Raw genomic sequence first — 13,831 nt, 5'->3', positions numbered from 1 at the left:
GCTCAACACTGGGCCTCCATATTCCATCGCCCAACACTGGGCCTCCATATCCATCGTCCAACACTGGGCCCCCATATCCTGCTGCTAAACACTGGACCTCCACATCATGCTGCTAAGGACTGGGCCTCCACATCCTGCCACTCAACACTCGACCTCCCTGTCCCAATCCTCAACACTGAGCATCCACGGCCTGCCACTCAACACTGGGCCTCCATATCCCCTCGCTCAACACTGGGCCTCCATATCCCATCGTCCAACACTGGGCCTCCATTGCATTGTCATCAATCAATTCCAATCCTCTGTATCTCCTTGCTCTGTTATAGGCCTCCATGTCATGTGCCTCCATTGGTGATCAATCAATGCCAATCCTCCGAAACCTCCTTTTTTCTGTCCAAACATAACTGGTGAATGAAGGAACCTTTATGTAAGCTATAGCTCAGTTTCTTCGCAATTTTTTCCAAGTTTGAAGAAGAAAAATTAACAGTGGCTGAGTTTCTCCGTAATGTTTTTCCGAGTGTGAAGAAAAAATTTCTCGCTGAGTTTGGAGAAGATCTGGGCAGTGTATTTTGCCAAAAACGCAAGAAATAATAAATTGATAGTTTTCAGCTCACCTGAAACAAAGTTCAGGAGAGCTTATGCGATTGCGCGTTGTCCGTCCGTCCGTCAGTCTGTAAACACTTGAAACTTCTTCTCCGAAACCGCTGATGGGATTGCGACCAAATTTGGCACAAATTATATTTGTTGTGTTGTGACTAATGTTTGTTCACGGCATTAAAAAAAATCGGGGTCTAAGGGGTTTACCAGGGTCAAAGGTGATCCAGGTTTGACCCCACAAAATAGGAATTTGCTATTTCCTCTGAAACTACACGCACTATTTCAATAAAACTTGACCACAATCTTCATCACCTGTGATTTACCCAAGTTTGTTCACGGGTTTTAAAAAAATCTGCCCCTTTAGGGTTCTACGGGGGAGGGGGTGGGGGAGGGTGAGGTATTATTTTAGATATTTAGGTATTTTAGGTATTATTTAGGCCCCCAAAATAGGTATTTTTAAAATACCCGAAGTCGGTGTAGTATACTGTTTATTCCACCAGGTGAGCACCAGGTGTATTGCCCCTATGTTTGTTGGTGTTTTGCCAATCTCATTCATAATTGGGTTTCTCTGTCATATTTGAAGAAGAAGAAGAATTTTCCCCAAATATTCCTTCAGGATGCACAAGATCTGCCAGCAACCCTCTTCTGGTGAAACGGCCAAAATCAAGACTCTCTCTGCTAACCTTCACTCTTTAATTTCTCTTTTTTCCCGCCTCTAAATCAAACTCCCACACTCTCTTCAATCCCACGTGTCCCTCCAGGTCTTCAAAACAGTTGTTCACCACCATCTCTAATCTCCCCCCATCCAAAACCTTGATCTTTTCTATCCCCATTAAAACACCCCAAATCCACCTTTCAATCTTTCAAAGTTCTTCTTTCCTGAAATTCCTAGTAGTTTTCATTTGCTTTATACAGTGTACCCTCCCACCCCCTTCCACAGATCTACCGATGTCCTTGTTCTCTACTGTTGTTGTGCTTGTGTGCTTCCCCCTCTCTCCCCTTCTTGTCTGCCGCTCCCTTTATTATATGTTTTATGTGTCCGTTTATGTTTTTTGTGTTTAATGTGTTAGCTCTTATGCCATCCCCAATCTTGTGTAAAAAAAATTAAAAAAATTAAAGCGCAAATGCTTTGTTCACGCTGTTTCTCCGTATTCAGTTTGTTTGCAATAAAATAATGTAACCACAACGGCACTCGTTAGAGCACAAACCTCCGCCAAGCTGAACAGTTTAGGTTTTGTATCCCAATGATAGGCCGGATCTGGATTTGGACCTGAACCAAAAGTGAATCGGTTTGTTCTTGTCACCTAACCATCTCGTCCACCAAGTTTTGACATAATTATTTCACAACTTTTAAAAATATCATGCGACATATCGTTTTGGTCCGAGCACTCAATGGTGAAGAATGACTAAAAGTTCTCTAAAAAAAAGTTCTCATATCCGGATCCGGATTCAGTTCTTCACCAAAATTTAAAAGATTTGGCCTCATCACACACCCAACCTGTCCACCAAATTTCGTCCAAATCCGGCCAGAACCTTTTTGAGATATCCTGCTATATATCAGTTTTAGCTCTATCACTCAATGATGAAGAATCACTTTAAAATACTCAGATCACTCTTCAAAAAAATCTCATCATTTTGTCCGTATCACATACCGAACCTCTCCAGCAAATGTAGTCCAAATCTGTCCACAATTTTTTGAGATATCCTGTCAACAGACAGACAAATAAACAAACAAGAAATACTGTATGTTGTGCATAGCACTATACTTGTGAAGCCCCTAAAATAAGTTGTTGGCCTATGATGACCTCAAAAATAATTGGTGGGAGAAATCAGTGACCTGGTATGAAAATCCTCTTAAAATTTCAAGTCAATCAGATGAAAATTGAAGATTTTAGAAATTTCGCCTATGTTGACCTTTTAGCCAATGTTGACCTCAAAAATACTTGGTGGTTGAATTCAGTGAACAGATGTGCAAATCTTCTTAGAATTCAAGTCAATCGGATGAAAATTGAGGATTTTAGAAATTCGACAAAGTTGGTGACCTTTGGCCCATGTTAACCTATTGACCTTTTTACCCCAAAAATAATAGTCTTCTTGTTTATGACCAACTCTAACATTTGGTGAATTTTCGTGAAGATTGGTTGAGAATTGTGACCTGTAAATGACTGACATACAGACAGACAGAATAACGCACAAGACCAACCAATATACTTGAAAAATCTTCGATTTTCGCAAGTAACAACCAAACAGACAAGGGTGAAAACATAACCTCCCCTCCATCTTCGGTAGCGGAGGTAATTATGACAAATTGGAATAAAGTTGAAGCATTTTGCAACTGGGAAAAAACATCCGATTTATTGTCTCATCCATCTATATTACTAACGTGTATTGCTGTACAAGTATCACAGCTCCAAGTAGTGACACCGTATCCTATGGAGGTATGAATTAAGCCAACAGTGCAGAAGGCAGGACACACTCCGGGACATCTCAACAGCATACAGTGTGCATACAAAATACCGACAAAAGGACAGTTATTTTTAATTAGACTTTATTAATTTAAAAATATTAATAAGTATTATTTATAACAGATTCAAGGTGAGTGAGACCATATCCTGTGGCATAGTGGATTAAAATGACAGTGCAGAAGGAGGGATGACGGCCTTGCTTATGTAAATACACTTAGTAATAAGAATCTCCAATGTTGTTTTCAGATTAAACTCCAGATTTCGATATTTATTTAGCCTACAGGATCCATTACTCAAATCTGTATCCAGATTTTAATTATATGCTTGAATTAGTCCGTGAGAGGTCATCATAGTTGCAAGGCAAGGCACGTTTAAATTGGCTGAAACAAAATGGTGGCTTAAGAACCATGCGATGTGACAGAAGGCTGACCAATATGGTGCAACGCCATTTTGGTAAGGCTTATGTTGTTTTTGTTTTTGTGATGAGCAGTCCCTAAATGATCTTCAAAAGGGGTCTTCAAATACACCCAGACACCCAGTTTTCATTTGTGCACTCCCTTGGAGCTCGATAAATATGTTTGCAAAGTTTGGGGCCACTAGGTTTCATGGTCTTGGAGTTATGGAGGAGACACACACATGTGCATATACGTGCATATACTCATACATTTACACACACATGTGTGCACACACTCATACACATTCATTCTCTTTTTTTATGATTATTATTACAATAGATATGATATTGAAAAAACCAAGGTCACATCAGTCCATTCTAGATCTCCTCTTCTCATCATTCCATTCTCGGTCTCCATAGCCCATCAATATTCTACATCTCTCTGTCTTTTTTTTTTTTACCAAATCTTACAGATCTTCCTAGTCATGCAAACATCTTCATCTCTATGTCCCAAACGTACATCGAATGGTGAGGATCATCTGCCGCCGTGCTGGTGTTGTGACGCCATTTCTCGCGGAGCACTCGTAAGTCCCCGCATCCTTCCTCATCACACTTGGCAGGTTCACTTCACTTCTTCGCCACTCGTGTCCTACTCAGTACAACAGTACATCTCAGTAGATAGAAATGACATTTGTAGTCCATACATGCAGTGACACAAGGGAATAAGCATACAATCGTAAGATTATATGATCACATGCAAGAGATGCCACAAAACACAACAGCAACTTAAGTGGACAAATAAATTTTCTTAGAACAAACAAATATACCTCAATAAGGTGTAGACTGTAGAGAATTATAATTGTATTAGGTGAAGAGAGAAAAACACAGCAAAACCACGAGAAACCTTCATGAGACAACAAGAGGACCTCGCCATCCATTCGCTGGGACATTCGACGGGTTATCCCATTTGGTGGACATTAAAAAAACTGTCATTGTGTGCCGGTGCCCTGGACAAATTTTAAATACCTGGATAAACAGCTGCTCCTCAGTAATGATGCAACCAGGAGACCAAATTCGTCGATTGATATCAACAAGATAGCTTCGACATCCGCACATTCATCTCTGAGCTGTCTAGCCTGGGCCCAAATTCTGACCAATATATGACCTGTCATCATGGTGTTCCCCATGCAAACAGAGGCATCAATGTGTGTGCCGTCTCTCGGGTGGACATCAAACTGGGCGTTCTGTCTGCTTGCATTAGTTGGTGATGGTAAAGACCCCCAGGGGTGGTCTTGTGCCAAGATTAGGTGAGTCATCCTGAAAAAAATGACTGATTCCTGTCCAAATCACCTCCAGTAAAACATCAGGCCTGGCCAGCCGGTTCATAAAAGGCTTCTTTCAAAAAAAACACAAAAAGGCGGAAACAATTGTGGCCATTAAAGAGATAGATAGATAGGCCTACATAGATAGACAGCAGGTTTGTGTGACAGTAGTTCTATCCATAATATTACAAATTAATAAAATCAATCCTGAACAACTTGTACACATTTTCAGTTCTCATCTACCTTGATAGGCATCCACCTCGCTCATCGAGACCAAATTCCGTTTCTTCCCCTCTCAACAGCTGCTGACATTACCTTGTGATGCGGAACCACCGACTATCCTTTCACAAATTAAATAAACATCTTTCACTGTCGCTCCATCCATGCTCACTAACACATCCACCACAGACGTCTTACATCATGAACAAAACCTCACAATCGCAATGGCAACATAATCGAGCGTAGCAGCGGCACCAGTGGGTACCTTACCAGGTGGCAGGATGCGTTTCCAGGTGACCTGCGGCTCAGGGTTACCCGTTGCTCGGCAATGGAGTGACACGTTACTCATCTCATCCGTCGTGATGTCACCGGTCATGTTGTAGATTTGTGGAGGCACTGGGCAAGAATAGGGACCGTCATCCTTCGGATTGCTCGAAGCACGACATAAGCAGGGTTAAATATGCCAATAGTAGAGCACAGGTAAATGAACAAACTCGAGAAATACAAGAGAACAATTTTTGGGACGATGAGAAAGGATTTTTTCATTTCACTGATTAATTCCAATGAAACCTGCAAAACCAAACTAGTTTTACTAACTAACTCCTCTGCTGCTGCCAGCACAGGTGATCTCTTCGAGTAAACATCTCTTTGGAATAATTTAGAAAGAAACAATGGGGAGAATGGACCCCACATCACCTCCTTAAAGCTCCCAGATGATTTGATATTACCTTCTACAAAGAACACCTTCGGTTTGGGATCCACCACTTCAAGTCGTTCATTTCGGGAATCAGACCACAAAGCCTTTGGCCTGGACGCACACACATTACTAGCTCTCTGTTTTACAATTTGCACGAATAATGCATCCATTATGTTAATCTTTTCATGAAAAACTTTGAGAATACTGTTTTTCCTTTTTGTTTATCTACTATCGGACCAAAAGTAATGAGACACCCCTTTCTCGGCGTGTAAAGTTCCCACATGAGCACCTGTACCTGATTTGCATAACCAAGAGTATGATCAACATCACGTGACAAATAATGAGAGAAAGATCTCCTCATTTGATATAGACCATTGCGGTTCAGAGTTCATGGAGTTAAAATCAGCTGGTCCATCCAACATGGTAGAGTATTCCTGGAGTGAAAGATCTCCTCATTTGATATAGACCATTGCGGTTCAGAGTTCATGGAGTTCAAACTCTATAGCAGCTGGTCCATCCAACATGGTAGAGTATTCCTGGAGTGAAAGATCTCCTCATTTGATATAGACCATTGCGGTTCAGAGTTCATGGAGTTAAAATCAGCTGGTCCATCCAACATGGTAGAGTATTCCTGAAGTGAAAGGTCTCCTCATTTGATATAGACCATTGCGGTTCAGAGTTCATGGAATTCAAACTCTATAGCAGCTGGTCCATCCAACATGGTAGAGTATTCCTGGAGTGAAAGGTCTCCTCATTTGATTTCGAGCATTGCAGTCCAGAGTTCATGGAGTTCAAACTCTATAAGAGCAAGTACATCCATCACGAAGAGTATTCCTGGAGTGAAAGGTCTCCTCATTTGATTTAGACCATCGCAGTCCAGAGTTCATGGAGTTAAAATCAGCAGGTCCCTCCAACATGGTAGAGTATTCCTGGAGTGAAAGGTCTCCTCATTTGATTTAGACCATTGTGGTTCAGCGTTCATGGAGTTCAAACTCTATAAGAGCAAGTACATCCAACACGGAAGAGTATTCCTGGAGTGAAATGTCTCCTCATTTGATTTAGAGCATTGCAGTCCAGAGTTCATAGAGTTAAAACGCTATAGCAGCTGGTCCATCCAACATGGTAGAGTATTCCTGGAGTGAAAAGTCTTCTCATTTGATTTAGAGCATTGTAGTCCAGAGTTCATGGAGTTCAAACTCTATAGCAGCTGGTCCATCCAACATGGTAGAGTATTCCTGGAGTGAAAGGTCTTCTCATTTGATTTCGAGCATTGCAGTCCAGAGTTCATGGAGTTCAAACTCTATAGCAGCTGGTACATCGAACATGGAAGAGCATTCCTGGAGTGAAAGGTCTCCTCATTTGATTTAGAGCATTGCGGTCCAGAGTTCATGGAGTTAAAATCAGCTGGTCCATCCAACATGGTAGAGTATTCCTGGAGTGAAAGATCTCCTCATTTGATATAGACCATTGCGGTTCAGAGTTCATGGAGTTCAAACTCTATAGCAGCTGGTCCATCCAACATGGTAGAGTATTCCTGGAGTGAAAGATCTCCTCATTTGATATAGACCATTGCGGTTCAGAGTTCATGGAGTTAAAATCAGCTGGTCCATCCAACATGGTAGAGTATTCCTGGAGTGAAAGGTCTCCTCATTTGATATAGACCATTGCGGTTCAGAGTTCATGGAATTCAAACTCTATAGCAGCTGGTCCATCCAACATGGTAGAGTATTCCTGGAGTGAAAGGTCTCCTCATTTGATTTCGAGCATTGCAGTCCAGAGTTCATGGAGTTCAAACTCTATAAGAGCAAGTACATCCATCACGAAGAGTATTCCTGGAGTGAAAGGTCTCCTCATTTGATTTAGACCATCGCAGTCCAGAGTTCATGGAGTTAAAATCAGCAGGTCCCTCCAACATGGTAGAGTATTCCTGGAGTGAAAGGTCTCCTCATTTGATTTAGACCATTGTGGTTCAGCGTTCATGGAGTTCAAACTCTATAAGAGCAAGTACATCCAACACGGAAGAGTATTCCTGGAGTGAAATGTCTCCTCATTTGATTTAGAGCATTGCAGTCCAGAGTTCATAGAGTTAAAACGCTATAGCAGCTGGTCCATCCAACATGGTAGAGTATTCCTGGAGTGAAAGGTCTTCTCATTTGATTTAGAGCATTGCAGTCCAGAGTTCATGGAGTTCAAACTCTATAGCAGCTGGTCCATCCAACATGGTAGAGTATTCCTGGAGTGAAAGGTCTTCTCATTTGATTTCGAGCATTGCAGTCCAGAGTTCATGGAGTTCAAACTCTATAGCAGCTGGTACATCGAACATGGAAGAGCATTCCTGGAGTGAAAGGTCTCCTCATTTGATTTAGAGCATTGCGGTCCAGAGTTCATGGAGGTCAAGCTCTATAGCAGCTAGTACATCGAACAGGTAAGAGTATTCCTGGAGTGAAAGGTCTCCTCATTTGATTTAGAGCATTGCAGTCCAGAGTTCATGGAGGTCAAGCTCTATAGCAGCAAGTACATCCAACAGGTAAGAGTATTCCTGGAGTGAAAGATCTCCTCATTTGATTTAGAGCATTGCGGTCCAGAGTTCATGGAGTTCAAACTCTATAGCAGCTAGTACATCGAACAGGTAAGAGTATTCCTGGAGTGAAAGGTCTCATCATTTGATTTAGAGCATTGCGGTCCAGAGTTCATGGAGTTCAAACTCTATAGCAGCTAGTACATCGAACAGGTAAGAGTATTCCTGGAGTGAAAGGTCTCCTCATTTGATTTAGAGCATTGCGGTCCAGAGTTCATGGAGTTCAAACTCTATAGCAGCTAGTACATCCAACATGGAAGAGTATTCCTGGAATGAGAGGTTGCCGCTGCTGTTTCAGGAGATATTCATCACTGGCGAATGTGGAGCTTCCCAGAGGATCTCTAAACGACCAAATTCAGGGTCGAAAGGAAGGTGTTTTTTCAACACGGCAGCCTAATCTTCTCACTGTCTAAACTATCACGTGAGCTGGGGTTGCACAGGTAATGTCACGTTGTCTTGAAATCCCATTTCGATTGCAGGCCTCTATTTTTATCGATAACATTTTGTTTCACCTCGTTTTCTAAAGGGCGACAATACGTGGAACTTTAGCCGTGGTGCTTCTTTCACAAATGCTTACACATAGTGGACCCTTCATTTCCCAAAACACAATCTTGCATTTACCGACTGACACTTGCAAACATCCACTTCGCTTTCTTCTCCACCTTTGAATGCTTCAACCCATTCTCCACATTCCTTTCATTCATTCACTGAAATCATACACTGGTTTAATTTCCTGTTAGAGGTCAGCTGCCCTCACTGATAGCTGCTCTTCTAAACAAGCGTGCAATCTTGAATCTTCCATCAACCCATGACAGGTGCTGCTGAACAATTCTACCACAATGCACATCCTGAAGAAGGTTCGCTCACATGTTCATCTCCCTAGGAGTTCATTAATCTGTTGAAAATGAGAAAATTTTAAAAGGGTCTTCAACACCCTTGTATTTAAATACAGATGCCAATGTTAAAGATGAACCATTGGTTCAGGAGACCGGCAGAATACCCTGTACAGACAGGTGGAAGATGGCGATCTTGGCGGCCACTCCACCAGGAGGCTGTTGACTGCAGCTATAACTCCCCTCATCTTGTGGTTCCGCAGGGTTTAACCGGAGGGCATATTGGTTTTTTGGTCCCTTGTACAGGGACACCCGCTCCTCTGGACTCCACTTCTCTTCACCAGTAAACAAGATGGACGAGCGGTTTAGCCATGCTCTGCGCACAGGGCCTTCAAGAACTGTACACCTTTGGGGAAGATCGACAGGGCGAAGATAAGAGATACATCGATAGATTGGTATTTCCAAGAAAATGTCAACAGACAGCTTCTCCTCAATGTGTTCACCCAGGTGCCGACGATGCTCACCTCAGTATGGCTTCCTCTCCTTCTCTCACTGTGACGTTTTCAGACAACACGTCACCGGGACCCTGCCATACAGCTGTACACAAAACCACAAAGAAAGCAAGAAAATACATGGGTGTAAAAATAACGAGACAATGTCCTCAAAATATAACTCTTAACCTTGACTATAACATTTCATAACTATAAAGACACCTCATGGAAAATCCATACAGGACCCCATGAGAACCCATAATGTCTGGCAATGACCCTAAAAACCTTGGAAAGTGATGGCCCTGAAAACATCAATATTCACATTAGCATGGACATAGACACTAAGTTACCTCACCGGTGAGACTTGAGATATTCAAACAAATATATCGTTTGAATCCGTACGAAGGTAACTAGTGAAAAACAAAAGTGAATGTCTGTGCAAAATTGGACCATGTTATTCTCAGTGGGACAGGAAGTGTATGTGTATTGTGAGGGATTTAAGGTTTAGCCGTGGCTTCCAGATGGTCCAACAACTGTCCAATTTGGGAAGAAAATTTGGGGAGAAAAATTGGGAAAGATAAAGGAATATGATTTGTAATACGGACTACCACCAAAGGTGGTGCTATTTCCGCCATATATGCCATCCCTGGGGTTGTCCAGCTTTCTGATGGACTTTCATCAAAAGTGATGCTTGGACGTTCACCAGGTTGAGGAGGATGTTGGAGTTTTGGAAGTACTGATAAAACTTTGGAGGATCTGCCAGCAACCCTCTTTGGTGAAACTGCCAAAATCAAGACTCTCTGCTCACCTTCACTCCTTCATTCCTCTTTTCTCCCGCCTCTGGAACAAACTCCCTCACTCTCTTCAATCCCACTCCACCCTCCAGGTCTTTAAACAGCTGTTCACCACCATCTCTTATCTTCCCCCATCCACAACCTTGATCTTTTCTACCCCCGTTAATTCATCCCAAATCCACCTCTTTCAATCTCCAACTTCTTTCCTGAAATTTCTAGAAGTGTTCATTTGCTTTATACCGTGTACCCCTTCCCCCTCCCCCAGCCCTCTCCCTCCCACAGATCTACCGACGTCCCTGTTCTCTTCTGTTGTTGTGCTTGTGTGCTTCCCTCTCTCCCCCTCTTATCTCCCGCTCCTTTCATTGTATGTTTTATGTGTCTGTGCATGTTTACATGTTCAATGTGTTCGCTCTTCCACGAGCCTCGATTCTGTATACAGAAGAAAAAAAAAGGTTTGTGGCAAGTGGACACAGAAGTTTTACCTTACTACTTAAACTTAAACGTTCAGATTGTAAAGCGCAGTGTTTGTAGAAGCCCTAAATCGTGGAACAAGTCAATAATTGTTTGTTTGCAGCATAGGTGCAATGCTCTGTGAAAAATGGACGTTTTGTGTGATGCCAATAGAGAGTTGGAAGAGCACGCGTGTTTCCATCGACATAGAAATTGCTTCCCGAGGTTGACATTTTGTGAAATCCGTGCAGTGTGTGCTCCATAAACCCTTCTTTGTGCTGGAGCCGCGGACGCTCACCATTCCCTCGTGGGGGGATCTTTCGCTCACCACGGACGACGTGGACAAAACCTTGATGCTAACAATGGACTGTATGTTAAATCAAACATGCCACCTTTATCGGTATTTATATGACCACAGACATGATGCATTGTTCATGCACATTTATTACTACAATGGAAACATTTTTTGTACGAAGTACATCAGTAAATGAAGATTTTTTTTTTTTTACAAGTGCACGAAAACATATTAAGGCTTTCACAGCGTTCAATCTAGTGCTGTTTTGAATCATTTATTAGCAGAGGCAGTGTCATTCAGAAAAAAAAAAATTGTTAAAAAAAATTGAATTGTTATAAAACAAGACCGAAAGTCTAACAGTGGCGTAGCCGGGCTTGTTTGATACTGTTATGCCCCGGGGTTTGGTCTACTACGAGGGGTTAGCCTCCATTCCCTCCCGAACTTACCAGGCCTGAAGCTGCCGCATATCAATAACTTCGTACTTCGGCAGGTTGTGAACCAGAAACTACGAACGCCAATTGGTCCGTCAAGCAGGGCCCAATCGTCTGACGCTGTTTGCCTGTACCACGTGACCATTCCAATCGGGGAACGCACCCTCCGGCGGTGTTTTACTATGATGCTTTTTGGACCCTATGGGACATAAGGCTGCCTCATCTCTTGGACTCAAGCACGACCAGTAAATTAGATCATGCGCTTGGATGGTGTGCCTTTGAGCCTATGTGCATTGCCTGGAAAATTATTCTCTTATGAGTGGAGGGCCTCACTTCCCATCTCCCACGCATGACATACTAACCCATAGAAGGGGAAGGGACTAAGATAATGTTCTGCTATGAAATAACTATTCTCAGGGACCTGTATGGTGGTTGCCATTCCTTCGTAGGGGTTTCCTAAAACAGCAACAATACTTTAGTTGAGGAGGATAGTATGACCTAGGCGGAGATTCTATTTTTACATATACAGTGCATTCAGAAAGTATTCAGACCCCTTCGCTTTTTTCACATTTTGTTATGTTGCAGCCTTACGCTGAAATCGTTTAAATTCATTTTTTCCCTCATCAATCCACACTCAATACCCCATAATGACAAAGAGAAAACAGGATTTTAGAAAGTTTTGCAAATTTATTAAAAGAAAAAACTGAAATATCACATTGACATAAGTATTCATACCCTTTGCTATGACACTTGAAATTTAGCTCAGATGCCTCCCATTTCTCTTGATCATCTTTGAGATGTTTATAAACCTTGATTGGAGTCCACTGCTGGTAAATTCAATTGATTGGACATGATTTGGAAAGGCACACACCTGTCTATATAAGGTCTCACAGCTGACAATGCATATCAGAGCAAAAACCAAGCCATGAGGTCGAAGGAACTGCCTGCAGAGCTCAGAGACAGGATTGTGTCGAGGCATAGATCTGGGGAAGCCTACAAAAAAATTTCTGCTGCATTGAAGGTTCCCAAGAGCACAGTGGCCTCCATAATTCTTAAATGGAAGAGGTTTGGAACAACCAGGACTCTTCCTAGAGCTGGCCGCCCCGCCAAACTGAGCAATCGGGGGAGAAGGGCCTTGGTAAGAGAGGTGACCAAGAACCCGATGGTCACTCTGGCTGAGCTCCAGAGATCATGTGTGGAGATGAGAGAAACTTCCAGAAGGACAACCATCACTTCAACATCCCACCGATCTGGGCTTTATGGCAGAGTGGCCAGACGTAAGCCAAACAGTTCAATCTTGGTTTCATCAGACCACAGAATCTTGTTTCTCACAGTCTGAGAGTCCTTTCGGTGCTTTTTTGCAAATTCCAAGCGGGCTTTCATGTGTCTTTCACTGAGGAGAGGCTTCCGTGTGTATATGTATAAATATATATATATATATATATATATATATATATATATATATATAGATATATATATATAGATATATATATATATATATATACAGACGTGGCATTTAATATGGAATATATATTTTTTCTTGACTTGGGTTTACTTTCTGAACTCAGTATATCAATCTGGTGAGTTTATTTTACCCTTCGGTGATGTCTTTGTTGAAAGAACCATGTCACTGATTGTCTTTCGCAGCAAGAAGTCAATAACAGGATTATATCACAGGTAGCGTGACAAAATGTAAGGACAGGTACATTTGACGATTGGCTTCACAATCGGGGTATATAAGGGTTGTTGCGTTCTGTATTAGTGGAAACCAACTGCTGCACGTCGACAAAAGTTATTGCCGTTTCCTCTGGAGATGGTCCGTCAATTCGACAATGCTGTTTGTCATGGAGTGGTGGCTTTACGAAATTCCGGCATGAAACAGCGTGCTATTGCTCGGCAGTATGGCATCACTCAAGGTCAGGTGTCAAAGATCCTGAAACGAAATGCTCAGAGTGGTGTCCCTACTCCAATACCGAGGCCAGGACGTCCCCGCAGAGCCACAAGGAGGGATGATCGCCAGCTGCACCGGTTAGTCTGCAATGGCCGTACCAAGTCAGCGAATCGGTTTAGGGCTGAGTGGCAGCAACTGACAAATGTGCCTGTATCCAGAAGGCTAGTCAACCACAACCAACGACTGGTTCAAGGAGGCTATCGTGCCAGGCGTCCCCTGCGAAAGCCACGCCTGACCAGACAACACAGCCAGCGCCGATTGCAATGGGCCAGAGAGCACCGTCAATGGCAGCCAGGACACTGGAATCACGTGACCTT

The 13,831-nt window shown here is 42.6% G+C and overlaps 1 protein-coding gene across 23 annotated transcripts in view; it reads right to left on the bottom strand.

The window, feature by feature from the left end:
• Nucleotides 1-13,831, bottom strand: part of LOC137439865 (limbic system-associated membrane protein) — a 98,227-nt gene that overhangs the window by 47,971 nt on the left and 36,425 nt on the right. For all 23 annotated transcript variants that reach the window (XM_068136056.2, XM_068136051.2, XM_068136052.2 and 20 more), the window contains exons 2-5: nucleotides 9,627-9,699; nucleotides 9,270-9,508; nucleotides 5,265-5,390; nucleotides 3,974-4,102 (exon numbers count right to left, since the gene is read on the bottom strand). In XM_068136056.2, the coding sequence (XP_067992157.1) occupies nucleotides 3,974-4,102; nucleotides 5,265-5,390; nucleotides 9,270-9,508; nucleotides 9,627-9,699 (567 nt within the window). The remainder of the gene's footprint in view (nucleotides 1-3,973; nucleotides 4,103-5,264; nucleotides 5,391-9,269; nucleotides 9,509-9,626; nucleotides 9,700-13,831) is intronic.

Source organism: Myxine glutinosa, chromosome 14, assembly GCF_964187855.1.
Source record: "Myxine glutinosa chromosome 14, kmMyxGlut1.1, whole genome shotgun sequence".
NCBI classification, from domain to species: Eukaryota; Metazoa; Chordata; class Myxini; order Myxiniformes; family Myxinidae; genus Myxine; species Myxine glutinosa.
This window is presented reverse-complemented; position numbering and strand designations above follow the sequence as displayed.